This window comes from Miscanthus floridulus, chromosome 7, assembly GCF_019320115.1.
Source record: "Miscanthus floridulus cultivar M001 chromosome 7, ASM1932011v1, whole genome shotgun sequence".
NCBI classification, from domain to species: domain Eukaryota; kingdom Viridiplantae; phylum Streptophyta; class Magnoliopsida; order Poales; family Poaceae; genus Miscanthus; species Miscanthus floridulus.
The window spans coordinates 54,970,204-54,993,892 of record NC_089586.1 but is presented as its reverse complement, the minus strand read 5'-3'; the positions used below and the strand labels follow the sequence as shown (position 1 = coordinate 54,993,892).

Here is a 23,689-nt window from a genome sequence, read left to right as displayed (position 1 = left end):
TGAACGTTTCTACACTTTCATTCACTATACTGTGCTCCTACACCCTGTACTGGTCCGCGAATTCGACAACATTTTCCATATGGAAACCTTGCGGCCGTCAAATTTGTCGCAAACTCTAGTGATTTCTAAGCTATTGTTACTATGTTAACTAACAAGGAAAGAAATTTTTGTAATTGCGCAGTTAGAGTTGGAAGAGTTCAAAGATAAAGAGAACTCAGTTCCAAGGATAAAATAGACGGTAAAACTGTAGCTGCGACACGAGTACACAACGACAGGAAAAGCTGGTATAGCACCCAACCCAACTCCTTTAATTGTCAAAAAAAAAAACTTCTCCGTCCTTTCACCTGTGATACGGGGCCCACAAGCAGAGAGCACTACTACTATACCACCGCCGGCCCCACAAGCAGAGCACGCGCGGGTGGGCGTTAAATTGGCGCCATCGCGTCGCCTCCATTTACTGCCTCCTCCTTCCTCGCCTCTCCGGCCCACTTCCAGATTGGCAGATTTTAGCAGCTCGTCGCCAGGCCAGCCGGGCCAGCGCCCGTCGCGCGGGCAGGCAGGCATGGGAAAGAAGCACGCGGCAGGTGGCGGCGGCGGCTGGTTCGCCGCCATCAGGAAGGTGTTCCGGCCGTCGGCCTCCTCCTCCTCCTCTGCCACTACCTCGTCCAAGGACAAGGACAAGGATGCCTTGCAGCGCGGGAAACAGGTAGGCGCCCCGCACACGCCAATGCGATTACCGTTCTGACATCCATGTACAATTCTTGACGAGCTAGCTAGTATTTGGATCGGCTGGCAAGCCATGCCATGCCATGGTGCTGCGAGCGATCGTCATACATGGCGATGGTGAGCGAGTCGTGCCGCCGTGCCTTGCGTGATGCATTTTGCATGCTGTGCGTGCGTGTCAGGACGGCGCCGGCGAGGAGGAGGCCGCCGAGGAGCCGGAGGTGCTTCTGCTGGAGCACTTCCCGGCGTCCGAGACGTCGGCGGATGCGAGCAACGACAACGAGGGCGGCGACGCGGAGGTGGCGGCACTGGCAGCAGGAGTGCGGAAGAATGGTCGTCGTCAGGAGGACGAGGAAGAAGAGGAGGAACTGCTGCTGGCCGACGACATGGAGCGCGCGAGGGCACTGGCGGCCGCGGCCGAGGCCGCCGTGGCCGCGGCAGAGGCGGCGGCCAGAGTGGTGCGGCTGGCGACGCTCCGGCGCTTGACCCGGGAGGAGCGCGCCGCCGTGCGCATCCAGGCCTACTACCGCGGATACCTGGTACGTACGTGCCCACAACCACAAGCTAAACAGGTAGCCGTAGATTACAGCATACGTATACAACTTCAGTTTCCCTTCCCATCCGGCCGTATTATACATACACATTGTTCAAAATTTCAATGCATCATTGTGTGTACGAGCTAATCTGGATCATATGATATATCCCTTCTGGATGGGAGAGTAAACATTGGCATCCTAATCAAGGACTTGCAATTAGGGTCGTCCTTGCACACTACGTACTGGCTAAGGGCCAGTCAGTTTGACAGCTGCAGAAAAAATATATATTCAGGAAAAGAAGAGGGTGTGGACGATGGCGAGAAGAAGCATAAAAGGTGACTGGTCAGTGAGTAGTAGCCTAGTAGGTGGGGAGCCCTTGTTTAATTTTTGACACCATACTACTAATGATGGGGGAAGCAAGGTAAGATCGGGCGTTAAAATCAGGTGATGACTTTTTAAGGTGGCAGGTCTATGGAGGCAGCTGCCAAAGGGAATGATCAAGAAGCAGATCGCTTGCTTACGGCACAAGTAGGGAGGGAGATTTGGCGAGAATGACAAGGGAGAGGGTGACTTGGTGTGGAATCATCATGCATCAATTCCACCGGTGGCGATTAGGTTAGCGTGTACTAGTAGCAGCAGTAGTGCCTGCATCTGCATGCCTGATGACCTGTTGTGGGTTGTGGCAACGGGCGATGGCACCCACCTACCAGACCAGCCCTACCGAGCTGAGTAATTTGCGCTTTTATGGGTCGCACGGCACGGCCGGTTCCGTTGCATCTTTGGGTAGATGGGCGCTCCCGTTAACATTCACACACAGAATGTGTCCACCGTACGTAGGTGCACCACCCAATCCACCGCAACTTTTGCTCGACTTCACATGCTCTCCGCTACTGTGTTTAATTTGGCCTCTTTTAACTGGCTCCTAACTGAAGTCGATCTAGAGTAATAATTCTACGTAGTGGTACAATTTTGTCTGCTAAGATTTGTCTTGTTGCACTACTACTGCAAAGCGATTAGTAGCAGTACCTTTCTTCTGAAAGAGCCATTTAACCTTTCACAAACTCTAACAAATTAAATAGGACCAAACGTACGCCAGTATATATATGCCTACTGTTTCACACATGAAGCCAGTATATATTCCCTCTGTCTCTGAAAAGAGAGTCGCTATGGAAATTGTGCTGGTCAAATTTTTTCAACTTTAACTAAGTTTATAGAAAATACGTGCAACATTTATATCTCCAAATAAGTTTATTATAAAAGTATATTCGACAATCTCAATAATGATAGTACTAATTATGTACCATAAATATTAATATTTTGTTAAATATATTTAGTCAAAGTTAAAAGTTATTGACTTTTTAGAAGCGAGAATCACTCTTTTTTAAGACAGATGGAGTATATGCTAGTGCGGTGGTCGGGCATGTTTGGTTCAAGAGACTAGAGGCTCAAGGAGGGTCCACTACCCTGTTTGGTTTAAGGGATTAAAATGGACTAAAGACCATTAAAGCTGCTGGACAATAGCCAAGATACCCCTATTCAATGCTTTTGGGATGAGTGGGAGGGCAATAATTAAGGGGCATATGCTGTCCTTTTGGCTATAAGTCCCAAATAGCTTCTCTCAAAGACTACTGGACTAGAGACTATTAATTCCTCATAAGTCCCTCCTGTTTGGCAAACTAGGGACTAAAATAAGCTCACGGTCTCTAGTCCTCCTAACCAAACAGACCTCGCTCTCAGACTTTATTTTGTAAAGACACGATTGAGTTATGCTAATGAGTGGTCAAGCTGGTGCAGTGTTCATGTCTCCTCAATTATAATAAAATAAATTGCCCAATGCAACTATAGCTGCTTCCATATCCATCCTCTAGAAGAAAGAGTAGAGGAGATTTTGTACATGTTATATCTCTCCAATCAAGTTTTGATTTGTTTTAGGCCCGGCGAGCCCTGCGCGCACTACGTGGCCTGGTGCGCCTGCAGGCGCTGGTGCGCGGTCACCAGGTGCGGCGGCAGGTGCACCTCACCATGCGCTGCATGCAGGCCCTGGTCCGAGCCCAGGCCCGCGTCCGCGCGCGCCGCGTCACCGAACACCCGCTCCTTATCCTCCCGCCGCCGACACCGCCAGCCAGCCGCTCCACCGTGCTAGGAGCAGCGGGGCGTCCACCATGCGTCGAGCTGGCATTACAGGGCGACCACGACTTCAGTGACGACGACGAGGTGACAGACCTGCTGCTGCGGCAGAGAAGCAGAAGCAGAGGCAGGTTCGGAAGAGGCGAGGATAACGGCGGCGGGAGGAGCCCTTCCGGCGCCTGGGACAGCAGTAGCCGCACCCTGGAAGACGCCAGGGCCGAGGGCGCGCGCCGGCACGACGCCGCCGCACGCCGGGAGCGGGCGCTCGCCTACGCCTACGCCTACCAGCAGGTGCGCCGTGCGCGTGTGTCTGCTACCAGCTACTACCGTACCTGGTGCCGGTGATTATTAATAAGCCTGCATTTACTTCGATTCGATCTGACAAATGTTTGGCGTCCATGACATGAGCAGCGGCAGTGCCAGCGGCAGGAGGACGAGAAAGCCGGCCTGGGCTTCCACTGGTTGGAGCGCTGGATGGCCGCGACGCAGGCGCAGCAGCCGGAGCACGCGCCCGACCACGCCAAGACTACGCACAAGAGCACCACCGCCAGGACGACGTCCTACGTCACGGCGGCCGCTGCTTTCCCGAACGGCATGTCGGAGAAGACGGTGGAGATGGAGACGACGTCCCGGAGCCCACTGAACCATGCCGCCACGGTTGCGCACGGGCGGCCGCCAGCGATCCCAGGCTACATGGCCGCGACAAGGTCGGCTCGAGCCAAGGAGCGTCCCGTGCCGCCGTCGTCCACACCGACGCACGCCAGGAGCCGGTCCGGCGGCAGGCTCGCCGGGGACACGTCGAGCTCGGGCCAGAACGGCAGTGCAATCGCCGGGTACAGCCCGGACTCGAGCGGCACAGGAGACTGGACCCCGCCGCGGCTTGGTGTCAGCACGCGCACCAGCAGGGTGGCCTATACATGAGCTTGACTTGAGCATGGCATTCAAGACAAAATCCAATGCGTCGTACGTCGTGAGTGTGCTTGAGAGTTGAGACGTGTTCGCGACTCATTTTTGAATGTTCTTGTTGTTCACAATGTATGTATGTATAGCTTGCTATGTCAGATGCCACGGCGCCTGATGCCTATGTAAACGATCTGAATACTCAAAACGATTGCGAATAAACACTCGAGAATTCTAGATGTGTTATTATGGCTCAGCTGAGATCGAAGCTTTTTAATCATTTCTCTAAAGAAACAAAAACAAATTTCATCCTTTGTATGCTAGTCTGTTTTCTCGTTAAGTCCAATCAGATTTTGCAACGCTTGAATTTGTTCGAAATTTATGTGATATATGCTTTGAATCTTTTCTTTGAGCTGTTTTTTGGCTTATATATGATGACAAACGGAAAGCATTCCGATGAGAAAGATAAGTACTTCATTTTAGTGGTACTACAAATCTACTGTACAATGCAACACACATCATCAAAACAGTTGGTTGGAGGACGACCGCCTGTAATGCTCACTTGCCCAGCTTCTGCAACAACATTTTTGCCGGAAGTACTAGGGACTGTATCTCTTTATAAATTCACAGTTTCCCGAAGCAAGGAGAACTTAGACTGCAATAGTAGACTTGCTAATTACTCTGCAAGATAAATTTCTTGTCAATTCCCAGTCTACCAATGCTAATATAGCAACTTAAAGTGACTGAATAAGGAATGTGTCAAACAGTGTTTACCTATAAGGTGGAAGCAGACACCCTGACAGGCTTCAAAATTCTTACAACTCTCCTCACGTGTTCAACAATAACATAGAACACTCCAAAGATGAAGAGAAAAATAAGTTGGAGCTTCCCGAGTAGATTGTATGTAAAGACGAGGTAATTCACTCTGTCATCGTCTGTTTTGGTCAGACAACTTGCTGATCCAGATAGAAGAAGACCATCAGACTTCTTTGGAAGGTTTGACCACTCCTCTAGGTCTTTATTTGATTTTGATGCCTTTATCATCTCCATGAGGGACATATTAACCTCAGCTGGTCTTTCATGGCTCACAAGGTGGCCTCCATGGAGCTCAACCAACTTAGCAGCAGGCTGGAGCTTTTCTGCAAGCCTCCTTGCATGGTACAACTGAGCAACCACATCATCCCTGATGAAATGTAAAGAGTGTATCGCTGATCAATATTGTGTGGATCAATGGACAATGATGGATGGATTATGCGAGTTTTCAGTTACCTGCCATGAATAATTAGAACAAGGAAACCTGCGAAGCGAATCCTGTCTAATTCTGTCGGAGAGAGCTTGTGTGTCCAGCAAGCATTCATTTGCCCCTCAAATCCATATCTGGATTGCATGCCACCGGATGACAGACCTTTAACATATTCCTGCAAAGAAAAAATATATATATTATACATAAGTCTGATAGTCACATACTTAATCAGATACTGGGTACATGACAAATAACGTTCTATGGGTTGTTTTGCATCTTTGACTTCTATAGGCGTTCTTGTCCAGGTATAAAAACTGTTGTCCTATTTGTTGTAACCAAGTCTGGTTTTCTAGGACAGGTCAATAATCCCATGTTCTTGTTTACTAAGAGATTTATCATGTTAATTATTAACAGATATATGGGCTAACACTTAAAGAGTTCACTTCCTTCACTGTTCTTCTAACTTCTTACCTGATAAAGCATTTGTCTTCTGGTACTTGTTCCAATAACTTCCTCAAGGTATTCCTGCAGTATGATATGATTTTTAAATCAGTATATCCTTCAACAAATTTTGCATGGGCATACGCAAATCGTACTTTCGAGAGAGAAAAAAAAAGAGAAGTGGTCACCAACCCTCGTGTAGTGGACTTCAAGATCGAGAATGGCTCTTTGCTCCGGCGTTCTTGCTCTTAGAAAACGACATGCAAGAGATATCGTGTGCCAATCAATCTGGAATTGAAAATGTCATTGGCATTAGGACGAGCTTAATTACTCCTAAAAACCGGGTCAGCACAAGTGCAATGACAGCAGCAAAAGAAAATAGTTATTCACCAACACCCAAGTTGAGAACAGTGGCTAACCAATGCATTGAAGAGGTAAATGCAAACTATTGTCAGTAACATGAGTGGATTAATTTTTAATTAGTTATAAAACACGAAACATCGATACTTCAAATAACTATTTTTTAAAAAAGAAACCATGATTTGCGGAAATGCCGAAAAGGGCCAAAGTTGTGTTGAAGTATGTAGTGTTCTAAGTTGTTACCAGTGGAAGGAAGAGGAACCCAACAAATTGTTCTAACGCAGATATATGTCTATCCAAGGAGCATCATCCATTTGGCACAAAATGGCCCAAAACTTAAAATCACTGTAGCTTTCCCAAATTTAACGTAGATAAGGAGGTCGCGATCACGGCCCAAAAAGATCCTCCTATACTTCCAACAAATATCAGCAGCTAGAAATCAAAAGGTAAATTTACTCATTTTTTTTTTAAGAAAATGAAAAGGTAAAATAATTTCCCCTTTTTCTGAAACGAAACTAGAACTCATTTTTGTTTTCTGTGTACTAGACATGTCCACATTGTACCACTGAATTTAAAGCTACAAACTAGAAGCTTCACCCATGTCTTCTGTCTCCCCCTTCCGTGTGAGTGTGACAAAGTCATTACCAACTGTTGATTCTAGCGAATATAATGTTGACTCTTCCTCTCTGTCGATGTCAGATTTTGAATTCACCTTTGAATGTATCATGTTTGTTTTGGTCAATTTCTGTGGCCCAATAATAGGCCACCCGTAAGCCGGAGAATCAATCAATTGCCAAAGGGAACGGTCGACACACCACACAACAAAACAACAACAAAAAAACAGAAATATCCTCCAAGTGAGACTGTGATTCAACTCAAACAAATGGAGCTTTTTCTGAACGTGTCAAAGAGAAGTGCTAAAAAGTGACATGATTTGCAGTATCTGTATTGCTGGGCGAGAGTGGGCGGCCACACCTACCTTTGGGATGCACTGGTAGCCTCCTCCGGTGGTGTTGAGCAACGCCAGCGACGCGACCCGGTCCGGCGCCATTGCGGCCAGTTTCGAAGCTATCATGGAACCTGTTCCAGAATCCAGATACAGTTTGTGTCAAGTTTATTTACAGTTTGTGTCAGAGTCATCAGTCATCACATCAGGAAGACCGATAACCACTCAGACTCAGTCACCAGTGGAGGGAAGAAATTGTCTTACCCATGGAGTGGCCGAAGACATGCGCTCTTCGCCATCCCAGGTGATCCATGAGCGCTAGCGCGTCCTTGGCCATGATCACGGTCCTGCGATGCCAAGAATTGAGCAAGAGCGAGCGATATCGTTAGAACCAGAACCATCCAGCATGCAAGAATCTCCGTCGCTGTCGCGCCAAGGCGAATGGGAAACGAGTGGAGAAGAGCAAAAGAGGTAGGGAAACGTGATCCACGCACGCACGTGTACTGCGACTTTTGCGCCGGGACGGAGCTTCGCCCCATGCCGCGGTTGTCGAAGCAGCAGACCTCGACGCCGGAGCCGTCGTCGTCGTCGGCCGGAGCCTCCTCGTCGACGGGCTCCATGGCGCCCGTCAGGCCCTTCACCTGCGGGGCCCACGACTCGTACGTCCCCGCGAACCCTGCGATCCGATTGGGAAATATATTACAATTTACATCCCTTGGTGTTAGGGAGAACGGTGTCACCAAATTGAACGCGAGGATTCAATTCAAAACGAAAGGAAAACAACAGAGAGAGAGAAGAATGTACTACCGATGATGAGGAGGACCTTGGTGGCACCGTGGCCGTACCGCTGGTAGAAGATACGCACCTCCCCCTTTTCGCTGGCGGCGACGGCCGCCGCGGTCACCACGCAGTACGGCATGCTGCCTTCCTCCTGCCTCTCGACAGCAGCAAGTAACTACAAGAACAGCAGCCGGGACTCTCGCCTCCTCTCCTCGATCACTTCGCCGAGATCAGCGTCAACCAAAACTCCAAATCAGGCAGAGAGGGGACAAAACAAGATGATTCGTGGCGCGCGACGCTATGATACCCGCTCGGCCGCCTCGGCTTATAGGTACACGGAGAGCGGGACCGAGGCGGACGGCGGGCTGCCCGTTGCCCTTCACGACGCGGACACGCAGACGGGGGACAAGATTGGCGGGAGCTTTGTCTTTATAGTCCATCCGTCCAAGTCCAAGCTCCAAGGAATAGGATGGAGAGGCAAACGAGTACACGACGACGTTGGCTACCGCGGTATCCGACTCCGAAATGAAATGAAAAAAAAAGTGCTTCTTCTTTCTGAATGTAAAAAACCAAAATTTTATATAAAAGAAAAGAATATAAAGGATGCCAGAGTCAAACCATAGTTTGACCACGTGCGAGGGGAGGCGCAGTGGGTCCAGGCTCAAGGACGATCCACTCTCCTGCAGAGTGGGCTCTGTACCAGGGGCCAGGGCTGCTGCCCGCGAGGGCCAGCGGGAGAGAATTTTTTTTAATTTTAATATTTTTTAAAAACTAATTTTAAATCTAACACTGTCTGTTTTTTTTTAACTAACACTTTTGGCCACGCCTATTATCCTAGCGTGGCCAAATGCCTGTGCCACGCCATGCATGGTGACGCGGCAGAGGGCTGACGTGGCGGCGACCGGAATCGCTGACTGATGGCGTGGCAGGGTCTGCCGCGCCAAGGTCGACGGCGAGGCAGTGCCGCGCCCTAATCCGTGGTGCGGCAACGCCGAATGAAACCCCGCAGCCAGTCCCGCCTACCTGAGCAGCAAGCCCGCCTAGCCACCGCGCCCGCCGCCCGCCCGACCGTACCTGGACGGTTTAATGGAACGTGTCGCGCCGACAGTGGGAGTTACTCTAAGTATTGCTTGACGTAAAATCAATAGTAGATTTGTTTCTGTCTTTTGTCGAATTTTTTTCATGGCCGAATAGAGAATTTGATAAGCCAATGATATTTTTTACGTCTTTCATAACACGGTTAACCACCCTATTAACTAATCGATTACGAAAAATTGGATCGAATTGAAACGAATATTTTTAAGGGTACTTATTTATTTGCCTTTTTGCCTCCATATTGTAGGATCGGCAGCGACGCGACCATGGACCCCGGCTTTCTTGACCTCTCACGCAAGACGTCGGCCACCGGTGTCGAGATACCCCAGAACTGTCGGTTTTCGAACTAGTTGCTACTTAATCTTACATGCAGTGATGCCGCGACGCATTGAAACGAAGATGAAGCAAATAAATGAAGTCTGTGCGCAAGTTGACAAGCTGTCATATAACATTTTCATTGGTTTGACATAAGTTCAACATAAGGTCGACATAACATAACTAACTAAGCCTGCAAGTTGTGGACGTCAATAATAGTTCAACCTAACAAACTAAGATCCAGGAGTGTAAGGATCCCTCGGACGTCTATGTCTCTTCAGATTTGTTGACAACACATTGGGAGTGTAGCCAACGTCGGTGTGGTTGCGTCACCGGTGCGTACGGCTCGTACCCTGCAAGTATATGATATGCACGATTACTTAGTATTCTTTATGATCGTTAGTTCATATAGCCTACGTATTTAAAGAAATCACCTTTGTTAATACCTGTGAGGCTCCTTGGATACCAAACGGGGCACCACCTAGCTGAGACATGTCGATCTCGTCCTGCGGCCAATCGTCCCACTGGTCGTGCTGTCTGTGGAAGTCTGGGGGGTCATCGTCGTCGTCCTCAGTTGCAGGGTCCTTCCTAGCGCTATGATGTGGTGGTGTACGTACCACGGAAGTGGCACCTATCACCGGCTGAGAAGAGCCGGCTGGTGTCCTCAAAGAGGCTGAAGACGTGCCACCCGACAGCGCCGAGAGTGCGCGGTTCCTCATAAGAAGTGTCCATGCAGCTCAGCTTTTGAGCTAGCTTTCTGCAGCCCTTCTTCACCTTCTGCATAAATAGACGTTAAAGTTAGTGCATTTCCCAAACGCATATACACTAAAGAAATAATTTCAGAACGGACTAGTTTATGTTTACCTCCACAAAAGCCTCGAGAACGCCTGGCCCCTGCCGTCTAGACTCGTGAAGCCAGAACGCTGCTTCGTTGGACAGCCTCGACAATTGTGTCGCCTGGGTACAGAAACGCGATTGAACAGTTTTAGTATACATACTTAATACCAAATGGATAATAAATTATACCATTCAGGTATCTTACCACGTATCTTTGTAGCGGGGCTCTCTGTAGCTGTGTGTCCTCTCTAGTGGCAACATCGTACACATCTTCGATCACATCTTCCTCCGAGTCCTCGCCAATCGCCTTCTCAGTGTATGGGGGCTTGATATGTGTCCTTGTAGACCTGTGAAACCAGCGTAGGTACTCGTCGAAGGTGTGCTAGTCGTGTGGAGGACCCGCATGGATCGGCTACCGTTCTCTGGTCTCCCACAAGTGGATGTGCACGTTGTGTGTCACGCACCAATCCTTGGTCTTGTACCTCTTCCTGCGGTCATACCTGTAACAAAACGATGTTAGTTGTACCATACACACATCTGAATTGTAGCTTTGTTATTAATCGATAATGCACCCGTGCAATCCTTGGTTGGTGGAGTAAAGCGGTGGTGGGTAGCCTGTCATTCTTCTAAACTGTCTGCAGACCCTAACGTGCAAGTGAATCTCGACCACGTGGAAGAAAATAAGAGGGACGTTGCAGCGATACTCCTCTAACTTGTCCCTAGTGATAGGACTGAGATAGTACTGGAGCTCCAGAGCATCCCAAGGACACTAATGCACCTGAATATTTTGTAATTGAGTTACACTGTGATATAGTGTAGATCGAACAAGACACAGGTATGATAGTAAAGAGAGCGTAACCTGGTGTTGTGTCAGGACGTTGAGACCGTTCATGTACTCCCTATACTTGCGCCTCGCATTCCCTCTAACTAACTCTGATTCCGTCCAGATAAACAGAGTTGTAGGGAGTGTATCCTGTCTGTTCCATTGCTGCATTTAACACAATAATGAATTAGCCATTAATAAACTCATCATATGTAACCATATCAAAAAATATAATGAACCGGAGTACTTACTGGTAAACCAGTACTAAAAGGCCTCCCAATGGGCCATCGTTCCCAACACCAAACCTGGAGTATATATGAGCAACCTCCAAGGTTCGCATACCATGAGGTGCAACGGCAGGCAACGCATAGCTATCGATACGTCCATACCAGGACTGTGTTGCCCCAGCTGTACGCCGCTATGTTCTCCCACGGCTGGCATAGTATGTCAAGGAAGATCCAGCTGATGGTGTTGCTCGAGGCGTCTAGGAAGAGGAAAGCACCAAGAAAGTGCTAGAGCCACACTCGAGCGAACCTATCGATCTGAGCCTTCTCAGCCTGTGGGTCCAAGTAATCAAAGCGCTCCGTGATCCAGGACGACGAAACACCGAAAGTTTTTCTGAAATTTACCAAAGAAAATAAGACTCGATGGCTGCAGAAAAGCAATGCAAGTATTAAATAGGCTTTAATTTCTCACTTATTTTTCTTGAAAGCCTCGTCGTCCGGTGGAAGAAAGCCAGTAAACTGAGCCAACAGCTCCCTCCAGTGATCGTTGTCAACTATCTCTGTCATTAGAAGTTCCCCCAACCGAAGGCCAAAAATAGCCTTCATGTCCTGCATGGTCAAGGTCATCTCGCCACAAGGTAGGTGGAACGTGTGGGTCTCAGGCCTCCACCTGTTATAAGAATAGAACGACTGTTAGCTGCCTCAAATTTGTTACAAAAAAATTACGTACAAAGAATACACTCGCACCTGTCTACAACTACAGTAAGTAGTGCTGGGTCAAGGGGCGGAAGACCGTGATTGACAATACGGACAAGCTCGAGGAAGCCGGCACGTCGTATGTACGACGCATAACGCTCGTCCCACTGGTGTGCCCTGGTGTGCGTGCGGATCCTCAAAGTAGGAAAGGTCATCTCTGCATCGTTGTCACTCAAGGTGTGTACTCGATGCTGGTCGTCGTACTCTACCTCAAGAATAGGGTACGACAGGTGCTGCGTGGGAGGGGTCATCCTGTTACAAATTGATAAACTAAGCATTACAATATTCAAATTAACAAAATTCAAATTAACATTATGTAGCATTGCAAAATTTAAACTACTTGTTATGTAATACAAACACAATATGAAAACACAAGTATATATTCAAAGTAACATTAACAAACATATCATGCACTAGTAACATAAACAATTTCACTAGAAATATAAGCATTTGACGAAACTTCATGAAGTCATCAAAATCGACGTATCACGCACTAGTAAGTACCGATATTTGTAAACTAGTATCTATACCCAAAATCCCTAACTAAATAACTAACTATAAACTAAATAATAAATACCTAATCAATCCCTAAACCCAAAATCCTAACTATACTCGAACACACAACCTCAAACCTAAAAACTACCTATGTAAATCACAAACAAATTCACTAACCTAACTATCCTAAATCACTAACTATCCTAAATTTGACAAACTATCATAAGTCAATAACAATCATAAAACCCTAACTATCCTAAATTACTAACTATCCTAAATCACTAATTATCCTAAAATAATAATAATCAAAATAATATGAAATCGAGAGGGAGATACCTTAGGAGCGGGCGGCCTTGACGCGCCGGCGTTCGTGGGCCAGCGCGGGCGCTGCGCGGCGGGAGTGGCCGGGCGCGGCGTGGGCGGGCGGGCGCGGCGTGGGCGAGCGCGGGCGCTGGCGGCGAGTGCGGGCGGACGGGCTCGCTCGCGATATTTATTTGGCCCTACCACGCCATGCTCCATGGCGCGGCAGAGCCCTGCCACGTCACCGGTCGCGATTTCGGTCGTCGCCACGTTAGCCCGCTGCCGCGCCACCATACATGGCGTGGCACCGTCATTTGACCGTGCCAGGGCAATAGGCGCGGCCAAAAATGTTAGTTTAAAAAAACAGACAGTGTTAGATTTAAAATTAGTTTTCAAAAAGTGTTAAAATAAAAAAAAATCATAGGAGACTAGTTCAAGCTTCCACTTATGAGTGCTTGGTTTTAAAAATCAACTCATTTTAGGATAGAGTGATGCATCTTGAATCTAGCAACGGAATGCGCTCGCGTTCGGACGCTTGCGCCAACTACGTCTGCCCACGTGACCGCCCGCACACCTGCGCTAGCTCTACGTGGGGCCCACGTCGCTCCATTTCCCGTGCATACGTCTGTCCACACGGGCCCGCGTCTCGATCTGCACCCGCTCTTGTTTCCCGCATCTGCCGCTCGTGTCCCTCTACTCCCACACGCATACACGCAGGCCTAGCAAGTGCAAAAGCAGGTGGTTGTGGCAGGTGAGTCTAACTACAATATTCAAACACCAGATCTATTTTTACAACATCTAAACCTTTACAATATACGTCCAAAACATATGAAACATTTATGACATATAGTTAAAACACCATTGCAACACGTGCAACATCCCGACCTACTTTTGAAATATCTAGATACAACGCTTGCAATAGATGAAACACTTGAGACATGTGTCTAAAACACTTGCAATATACGTATACAAAAAACACAGATGAAATATTGGGGATAGACGCTTGCAACATACGTGTATAGCCATTACAACATATGCAACATTCGGATCTACTTTTGCAACATCTATAGGAAACAATTGAAACATACATCTGAAATAACTGAAACACTTGAAACATAGGCTTGCAACATATCGAAAAAACGTCTAGAAACACTTGAAACACAGCATCCATGACTGGTGAACTACGGTAGATCGGCGAGGAGGACAGGGAGCGGATGAAGGCTGCCCTGGCGAAGGCACTATGGTGGTGAACCGCGAGGCCTAGCCGAGCAGGGAGGCGAGGAGGGCCGTCGCCCAGGCCATCCCCGATGTCGTGGGATGCTCTAGCACCCTCGCCACCACCGACGGCACGTACCAATCGGCTGGCCACACGGGCTACGACGGGGTGAGGGTGACGGACGTGGTAGTGTGTGTGGGTGGGAGGGGGAGGAGATGAGACGCGCGGCGCGGTGCAGAGCGGAGCACGGCCTGGGAATGGGGAGCCAGCGTCGCGGGCGGGTGTGCGTCGTGGGAGGGAGCGAGTGGTAGGGAAATATGGTGGCAGTGAGGCGGAGTGCGGACACGGCGGCGATTCAAGAATGGGTGCGATCACGGCAACAATTCGAGAGGAAGTGAGTGGAGATTTTTTATTATTATTTTAGCAACGCGAGCGACCATGCCATCGATAATAGGTCATTCGGACGAGCAAGGCCCACCAATGTGGACGTCCGGATGATCGGACGTACTACCCACAACATTACCGATCTAGCAAGAGGGAGTAATTAATCACTAGGCATAGATGGTATCCGGTGTACTCCTGGGTCAAATCTCATTTTTTTGAGAAGTCAGTCAATTTAAAGTTTTAAATCTATATCTAAGGAGCGAACGAAGTGAAAATAGCAGTAAAATCTTACGCGTAAGATCTTACACCGTCTCTCTTACGCGCCGCACTTCGTTGCATTGTTTTTCACCGAGCGACTGCTCACCCGCCCGCTGTACCCACGACGGTTACATTCTCATGAATCACGCTTCCTTCCCACACGGCTGTTTCTTCTCCGTGTCCGCCAACCCACTCGCGCTCCCGGCCTCCGTCGCAGACCCCATCTCCCACCACCCCGCACCTGCGCCCGCCCTCCTCTTCTCGCCCCCGCGCGCCGCCGCGGCCTCGCGACCCCCGGCCGACGACGTTCCCGACGGGAACTCCTGGCACCTCCTTGCCGTCCCTGTCCCCATGGACCCCGCCGCCGCCGAAGACGCCCCTGTTGCCGAGCGTGTGAACCCTGGCCTCTGCTCCCCCTCCCGCTGCCCGCCACATACTGATTCGGGTTTGCCGTCGCGGTAGGGGAAGAGGAAAGGAAGATGGCGGCCGCGAGCATGGGGGTGGTGTGGGAGGTCATGTGCCCCGACGTCGTCAAGGAGGTGGACCTGCCCATCCTCTACTACATCTCCAATCACCAACGTCCTCGCCAACGAGGACTTCAACTTCGGGGCCCGTAAGGGCACGGCATCTTTGAAGCGCTCGGGGAGCTCCTCATCGACTCTGGAGGCGTCTCTGACCAGGAAACTGCCTTCAGGTACCCCTACCGCGTTGCCCTTCATCGACCACCGCCCGCCCTGTTCTCCGATCTGACTAATCCCATTCACACTAGAGGAGAGGCAAAGAGAGGTAATCTATTTTGCAGACGACTTCTCTTAGATCGACACATGATGCAATTGTTGGTAGCATACATATGTTGTTCAACATCTTCCCCACTATGCTCTTCTTCTATGTACTGTCCTGCTTGTTGCTATAGGTTCAATATCAAATGCATGTCGCGGCCCTCATTCAAATTGTTGTTTCTTTGGCCGGCTTCCAATGGGAGGAATCAGCAAAAGAGAGGGACGAAGTACTGTATGTTTTGGTGGCAAGATGAAGAGTATCTGTGTAACTCATTTGCTAGTGAATCTTTAGTATTTTTTATTTCCTTTTGTTTCCATTTTGCAGGAGCAGACCTACCTAAAAGTTCTGCTGTTATAGCCTTGGTACTGCGTTTGGAGATTTAGGGTTCACATCACCTTTATATTTATTCTAGGGCACTCTGTTTATAACATAATTGTACTATGTCTCTATCACTGTGTATGAATTTTGATACTTCCATATTTTTGCAAGAACCATCATTGAGTTGCTATTATAAAAAGAAAAACATATGCTCTGTTTATTTTGCAGATGCATGCTTAACACGATGTAGCTTCATTGAAATGGATCTTCATTCTGCCCTTACCGGCGGGGTGCGGGCACAAGCAACTAAACAAGCCGATAGATGGATCTGTGGTATGTACACCAGTCTTAGTTAAGTTGTTTTATCATTTCTTCAATTATCATGCTAGTTGTTTATTGTGTTCCGCCTCTACTGAAGATTTCTCTACTACGTGAGGGTTTGGGTATTATGACCAACAACGCTGCTAAATATTGTGCATAGATCCTGGGGCTAAATTATGCTTCCAAGAAGGAATTCAAGTATATTCGCTATCAAGGTGATTCTAAGCTTGTCTGTAACCAGATGAGTTCTTATTTCTTTTTCTATTTCTCGGCTTTTGTATTTGAATTAAACCTTCAATAGATAATGAGTGCTGCAGTTCATTCTAACTCTTCAAATTCCACTAAAACATGGAGGGCTGGCAATTTTAAATGTTTTTTCATGACTGTCATATTCTACAGTTTTTCTTCACCAAAGGAATATTTTTAATCCAATCACTTAAAATGCATGGCCCCAAGTAGATGTCACAATGATAGAGTCAGGTCTCGTTTGTAATTTTGTATTAACGAGCCTTCATTTCTACAGCATATGGCTGTCTTGTGCGATATAGCCAAGGAACTAAAGGAAATGTTTGTTACATTTCAAATCAACCATGTTTTGAGGGTAGGTCTTTCATTTTCCATTGTCATTTGTCCCTGTTCACATTTATCTTCCATCTACTAGATTTGTGGTGTAACATGTGTTCTCTGCAACTATTACTCTGTAGCTTAGGTACCATAACGTGAGGTTGAAAACATCTAGGTTGACAGCTCTATAGATTTGTAAGACTTTTGAGCTGCGACAAAACATTTTACATACCGATATATTCCATGAAACGAGTAGACTTGCATCTCTTTTTTCTGAAAGGACCTCATGATATATTAGTACTATTTAATTGTTACTGAGCATTATTGAAGTGTAACTGTTCTGAGTCATTCTTTTCAAAATGGTGTACTTCATTAGTCAAACTTGATTCTAAATGAGCAATACATTATAGTGACTACATTTACATAAATTTAATTGCACAAGGGAGGTGGAGAAGAACGAGAAGATCACAAGCTCTGGAGTGGTTTGATGTGAGAGACGGAGATATTACCTCATAACCGATAAATGTTCTTGTATAGCAACTTGGTAGTTGATTCTAAATCAAGGTATTGTCCTATTGTTTTACAATAATCTTAGTTGTATAGATGAATGTAGTTGTCAATTTGGCAGCTGTAACTGAATAATGGAATTTTCCACTTCAACAAAAGCTAGGATGTTATTGCCAGCTATGAATGAGTTTTTTTAATCCACGTGCGTGCCGCACGTGCATGTTCACTAATATATAAAAAAAGTATTAAATATAAATAAATATCTTTAGAGTAATTATAAAATAAATTTTGTAATAAAACTCTTCAAAAATACAAATGCTAATAATATTTTCTATAAATCTAGTTAAACTTGGCATCAATGACTCCTTGAAAACCAAGATTTACACTTTTTTAGCATGGTGAGGGCAGAATCAAACTTAGCCTTTACTCTGAAATAATGGTACACGGTAGATGGTCTTTATCCATATTACCTCCGATGAGTACTCCTTCTGTCCATAAAAGAATGTAATTCTCGTCTTTCGAGAAGTCAAGCCCTTTAAACTTTGACTGAATTTATATAGAAGGGTACTAACATTCATGATACAAAATAAGTACCGTTAGAATAGATATGAAATATATTTTTATAATAAATTTATTTGGAGACACAAATATTAATACTATTTACTATAAACTTGGTCAAAGTTATACTAATTTGACCAGCACACTTTTCTATAATTGCATTCTTTTACGGATGGAGGGAGTAATTGGGAATGAAAATGTTTATATAAATTTAGTTAGGAAAGTAGGAAATAATTAGATCTAACTTCTATAATTCTATGATATAGCAAATATGCTCGTGTATTGTTATGGGGGAGAAAAGCTATCTAACGTTCATGAAAATGAGGACGAGGATGGTATATATCTATGTTTTACCTTATCTATAAAATTTAAAAGCTATAATTTATTTTATAATGATATGATATTCATAATATAAGTAAATACTGACAATAATATGGCAATGACCAATTAAGCCTGTATTATTTTTTTTAAAAAAAAACTTTGTATCGAATTAAAATACAACTGTCGGGGACCTAATACCAGGGTACCCCAGGGGATGGAACCGATAACCACCAAATGTAAAAAACTTCTGGACGCATAAGGGCGCCATGTCATCCCTTGTTCGAATGACAGGAGTTCGGTTCCACCTCGCCCGACACCTTTGGGACGGGCTCGGTCTCGCCCGAGGGCCGAGGTATAAACTCCGTCTCGCCCGACGCCTTGAGGACGGGCTCGGTCTCGCCCGAGGGCTGAGGGATGAGTTCCGTCTCGCCCGATCCCGGAGGGGTGGGGTCAGCCTCACCCGACGCCTTTGTGGGATAACCCTGCCTCGCCCCAAAGGCTCAAGGCTAATCTCCATCTCGCCCGACGCCTATAGGGCGGGCTCGGTCTCGCCCGAAGGCTAAGGGATAGATTCCGCCTCGCCCGATCCCGGAGGGATAGGGTTAGTCTCGCCCAAGAGATAGGGACTGGCCTCCGTCTCACCCGACGGCCCAGAACAAGCCTCGCCCTGATCGATATCTATCCCTCATAATGATGGGTACAGGACGAGACAAGACATTCGGGTCAACCATGGCTCCAACGACCATACCCTGCGCCCTGGCAGGAAAAGGACTGCCAGGGAACGACAGGACTGATGCTTTAGACCCTTCCGGGCGCCGCAGAGCCCAAAAGGTATTACAGGTGTGCACGCCTCACCCTGTAGAGTTGTAGGCGCCGCCTTCAGCTCTGGGACACGGAACCCAACAAAGATATACGGCAACCGCTACGCTCCAAGAACGGATTTGCTATCTCCACGGACGACGGGTATTCCGTCACCACGCTGTGGACCCGAGGGAGCGGCGTCTGGGCGCTCTTCCCGACCCCTCAGGTCCTCCCAGTCGGAAAGCCTTGCCACGGTGCCACACCGGACCCCGACCCCGAACTCTCCCAACAAGGAATCATGGGAACCAGAAGGCGCACGGAGCGGGGCTGGGAGAGGCTCATAAGTCAAAACCACCGTACTACAGCCCATACCCTGCGCAGGGCAGCGTTCTGTGACTAGCCTGACATCCTACAGAGACATCGACAATATCGTAAGCACTTATCTTCCTTCGCACTCATCAGGATGGAGGACCTGATCGGATAGATGTAAGCCACAGGACTAAGTAGAATACGCATCCTGGAGTCTTCACCCTTGTAAAGCCAGCCCCTTCATCTATAAAAGGGGATGCGCATCCTTCATCAATGGAGGAGGAGAACAATAGGACGGAAAAAATAGGACCGAACAATAGAACACATTCACACACATTCAAGCAGCTACGAAGCTCTTGACCACCTTTCAATCCTTCGATCAGAGACTTGGGACCAGTCCCTCTCTCGGCAGTTTGTATCCCTTACTACAGATTGTTTACGGTGCTAATAACACAAGCAGCAACAAACTGGACGTAGGGACGTTCCGCCCGAACCAGTATAAATCCTGTGTCCTTTAGCGCACCATCCGAGCCTAACGCGCATTACTATAAATTTACTTGCCGGTGCTTGTACGAAACACCGACAGTTGGCGCGCCAGGTAGGGGCTCTGCGCGTTCCAAATCAGGTCTCGGATGGCCACCCACGCAATCACCTGGGCCCCGGGCGCACACGTGCGTTTCGGCGACCTGGATTTCATCATCACACTAGGAGGAGAGCTGGCGCTGACTCACTCAGCCGCCCCATCTCTCCCTTCGATCAACTTCAGCCGTCTCAGGCTTAAGGGCCCACCGAGCAACTCCCGGGGAATCTCGTCACCCAAGGAGACCTCTCACAACACCACCATGTGTTCGGAAGGGTCCGGATGGAGCGCCCCGACAGCATTTCCGTTCGGTCTCCGCAACGTTGCGGCGACCGCTGGCCGCCTTCTGGCGCTGCGTGTGGTTCAACCACCCACGGACATCGAGTTCGTGGGGGCGATTGAGCGGGATACGGAGACCCTCTACGAGCTCCTCAACGAGGAGCCTGTATCGCTCTCCAGCTCAGATTCAGTAGGGGGAGCCACCACCCTTCCCGGGAATGCTACATGACGCAGACCCCCGAGGGTCACGTCGAAAGCGCCTCCAGGGAAGAGGCCACCCCTACAAACAATCCTGACGGCAGATCCGGGGAGGATGGGACAGCCCCATCTCACCTGAGGATGGAGCAGCTAAGGGCTCGTCAGCAAGAGATCAATGAGGCCGGGCAAGGGCTCGCACGGGAATACGCGGACATCAATCGCGAGATTGAACGCCGCAAAGACGGGGGGCGCGCGCGCGCCACAGCCCGCACCGTACATCAAAGGATCCTCACCGACGATGGGGCCTTTCCTCACTTCACTCGAGCCAGCCAGAACATCGCCGCAGCAACCGCCTTGCTGCATGGCCTCCCGGAGGCCGCGACGTCCGAGGATCGACGCGCTTATCGGGAGATTCGCACGTTGCTCGAGCGTGCAGCCGCGCAGCAGGCGGAAAGTTCGTTGTCTCGACGACGCGAACCCGACACCAGTCAGCGCGCACCCTCAGTGCGTCCCACCAAGGACGCATCCGTACACCAAACACCGCCAGCCGGCGGGCAGCCCTCCGTCGTCCCTGTACATCAGCGCCTCGGCCGTGGCCGCGACGTACGCAACATCATCGACGCCCGGAGGCGTGCCCACGGCGACGAGGGAGAAGCAGCGCGCCGCGGCTATCATCCCCGACGTGGCGGGCGCTACGACAGCAACGAGGACCGAAGCCCTAGCCCCGTCCTGCTAGGCCCTCAGGCCTTTGGTCGGCATATCCTCAACGCTGCGTTCCCTCTAAGGTATCGACCGCCTACGAACATTCCCAAATATTCTGGCGAGACAAATCCCGGGCTTTGGCTCGAAGACTATCGGCTTGCATGTCAGGCCGGTGGTGCGAGTGATGATAACTTCATTATTCGCAATCTCCCGCTGTTCTTGGCCGACTCGGCACGAGCATGGCTGGAGCACCTACCGTCCAATGCTATTCAGAGTTGGGCGGATTTGACTGAGATCTTCGTGGGTAATTTCCAGGGCATGTACAAACGCCCTGGAAACCCATGGGACCTCAAGAACTGCCGTCAGAAGGCCGATGAAACCCTCCGCGGGTACATCCGGCGCTTCTCCCGACAGTGCAATGAGCTCCCGAACGTCGCCGACGCCGACGTGATAGGAGCCTTTCTGTCCGGAACGACCTGCGAATCCCTGGTCCACAAGCTGGGACGCAGGGGCCCGCGAACTACCAAGGAACTTCTGGACATCGCCACCAGTCACGCCTCTGGAGAGGAGGCGGTCGGAGCCATCTTTGATCGCTCCGACGGAAAGACAAGGCGGGACGAGGACGCTAGCGAAGGCGCCTCCAACCGTCCCGCCAAAGGGAAAAATAAGAAGCAACGGCGCGACAGCTCACTCGCGGCCGCTGCCGACCGCAAAGGTGGCCGGAAGCCCGCGGAGGGCACCCCGAACCACTTCGAGAAAATGCTCGAGGGGCCATGCCCAAATCACGCCTTCCCGGCCAAGCACCTATACAAGGAATGCGGCCTTATGCGCAAATACTTGGTCGGGGGTCTGAACAAGGAGGAGCAGGGGAAGGAGCCTGTTCCCACCACTAACGACACGGAGGAGAAGGACGACACCTTCCCAACACCGACCGGTGCCCTCATGATCTTCGGAGGATCAACGGCCTACGACTCCAGGCGCCGCCAGAAGGTCGCACGTCGAGAGGTCTATACCGCAGGACCGGCTATGCCAGCATATCTCCGGTGGTCGGAATCCGCCATAACCTTCGACCGGACCGATCATCCGGATGCCATCCCACACCCGGGAAGGTATCCGCTTGTCGTCGACCCGATCGTCGGTCCAAAGCGGCTCACCAAGGTACTGATGGATGGGGGCAGCGGCCTCAACATCATGTACGCCGAGACGCTCGACGAGATGGGCGTCGACCGAACGCGCCTCCACCCCGTCCAAGCACCTTTCCATGGCGTCGTGCCAGGAAGGCAAGCTGTGCCACTAGGGCAGATTGACCTGCCCGTCACTTTTGGGGATCGATCCAATTACCGGACTGAGACCCTCACCTTCGATGTAGTGGGATTCCCGGGGACTTTCCACGCCATTCTGGGGCGACCATGTTACGCGAAGTTCATGGCCGTACCCAATTACACATACCTGAAGCTGAAGATGCCGGGCCCCCCGTGGGGTCATCACCATCGGCACCTCCTTCCAGCATGCTTACGAGTGCGAGGTCGAATGCTGCAGACACGCATCCGCGGTCATCGCATCCGAAGAGCTCGCCACCCTCAGGGAGGAGGTCATTGAAGGGACACCCGACGCAAAGAAGTCGTCCGGATCGTTCGAATCGGCAGAGGGCTCCAGGGACGTGCTTTTGGATCCCAGTAGCTCCGAGGGCAAAAAAGTCCGAATCGGGACCGCGCTCTCCTCCGCATAGGAAAGCGCGCTCGTCGACTTCCTCCGCGCCAACAAGGACATCTTTGCGTGGAAACCCTCGGATATGCCGGGCATCCCGAGGGAGGTTGCCGAGCATACTCTCCAAATCCTCCCGGGCTCCAAGCCGGTGAAACAACGCCTGCGCCGCTTCGACGAGGAGAAACGCAGGGCCATCGGCGAGGAGATAGCCAAACTACTGGCCGTAGGATTCATTAAGGAAGTATACCACCCAGAGTGGTTAGCAAATCCTGTTCTTGTTCGGAAAAAGAGCGGGAAATGGAGAATGTGTGTTGATTATACTGGCCTCAACAAAGCGTGTCCAAAGGATCCATTTCCTTTACCACGAATAGACCAAATAGTCGATTCCACCTCGGGGTGCGAAACCCTCTGTTTCCTGGACGCATACTCAGGCTACCATCAGATCGCGATGAAAGAGTCCGACCAGCTCGCGACATCTTTTATCATGCCCTTCGGATCATTTTGCTACGTTTCGATGCCGTTTGGTTTGAAAAACGCTGGGGCAACGTACCAGCGCTGTATGCTTAGTTGCTTCGGAGATCTCATCGGGCGAACCGTTGAGGCCTATGTCGACGACATCGTAGTCAAATCCAAGCGGGCTGACCACCTTGTCGCCGACCTTAAACGTACCTTTGTGAAACTCCAGGCGAACGGCATCAAGCTCAATCCCGAAAAATGTGTTTTCGGGGTCCCGAGGGGCATGCTGCTCGGCTTTATCGTCTCCGAGCGTGGCATCGAAGCCAACCCAGAGAAGATATCAGCCATCACGAGGATGGGCCCGATCCAAAACATAAAGGGGGTTCAGCGGATCACCGGGTGCCTTGCCGCTCTCAGTCGATTCATTTCACGCCTCGGCGAACGAGGACTCCCCCTTTATCGACTCCTGAAGAAAACTGACCGCTTCGAGTGGACAGCCGAGGCTCAGGAAGCACTTGACATGGTTAAA

The 23,689-nt window shown here is 49.5% G+C and overlaps 2 protein-coding genes and 1 long non-coding RNA gene across 5 annotated transcripts; 2 read left to right on the top strand and 1 right to left on the bottom strand.

The window, feature by feature from the left end:
• The first annotated feature begins 462 nt into the window (after positions 1 to 462).
• LOC136467015 (protein IQ-DOMAIN 21-like) lies at positions 463 to 4,506 on the top strand. Its single transcript, XM_066465573.1, has 4 exons — positions 463 to 706; positions 906 to 1,262; positions 3,192 to 3,677; positions 3,798 to 4,506. The coding sequence occupies exons 1-4, from the start codon at positions 563 to 565 to the stop codon at positions 4,305 to 4,307; spliced, it is 1,497 nt and encodes a 498-aa protein (XP_066321670.1). The 5' UTR covers positions 463 to 562; the 3' UTR covers positions 4,308 to 4,506.
• Positions 4,507 to 4,673: 167 nt separating this feature from the next.
• LOC136467016 (uncharacterized) lies at positions 4,674 to 8,464 on the bottom strand. The gene is made up of 9 exons (XM_066465574.1): positions 8,084 to 8,464; positions 7,775 to 7,952; positions 7,541 to 7,623; positions 7,310 to 7,410; positions 6,163 to 6,258; positions 6,001 to 6,054; positions 5,556 to 5,704; positions 5,061 to 5,469; positions 4,674 to 4,967 (listed from the first exon to the last, which is right to left on the bottom strand). Exons 1-8 carry the CDS (start codon positions 8,193 to 8,195, stop codon positions 5,061 to 5,063), a joined length of 1,182 nt encoding a protein of 393 aa, XP_066321671.1. The 5' UTR covers positions 8,196 to 8,464; the 3' UTR covers positions 4,674 to 4,967.
• Positions 8,465 to 14,937: 6,473 nt separating this feature from the next.
• On the top strand, positions 14,938 to 17,423 carry LOC136463259 (uncharacterized). Of its 3 annotated transcripts, none has more exons than XR_010760952.1 (3): positions 14,938 to 15,545; positions 15,673 to 16,190; positions 16,276 to 17,423. It is a non-coding gene; the product is annotated as an uncharacterized lncRNA (long non-coding RNA). The 3 variants fall into 3 exon arrangements; XR_010760953.1 differs by having other exon boundaries at positions 14,938 to 15,901; positions 16,086 to 16,190; XR_010760951.1 differs by having other exon boundaries at positions 14,938 to 16,190; positions 16,276 to 16,393; positions 16,702 to 17,423.
• Positions 17,424 to 23,689: the final 6,266 nt, after the last annotated feature.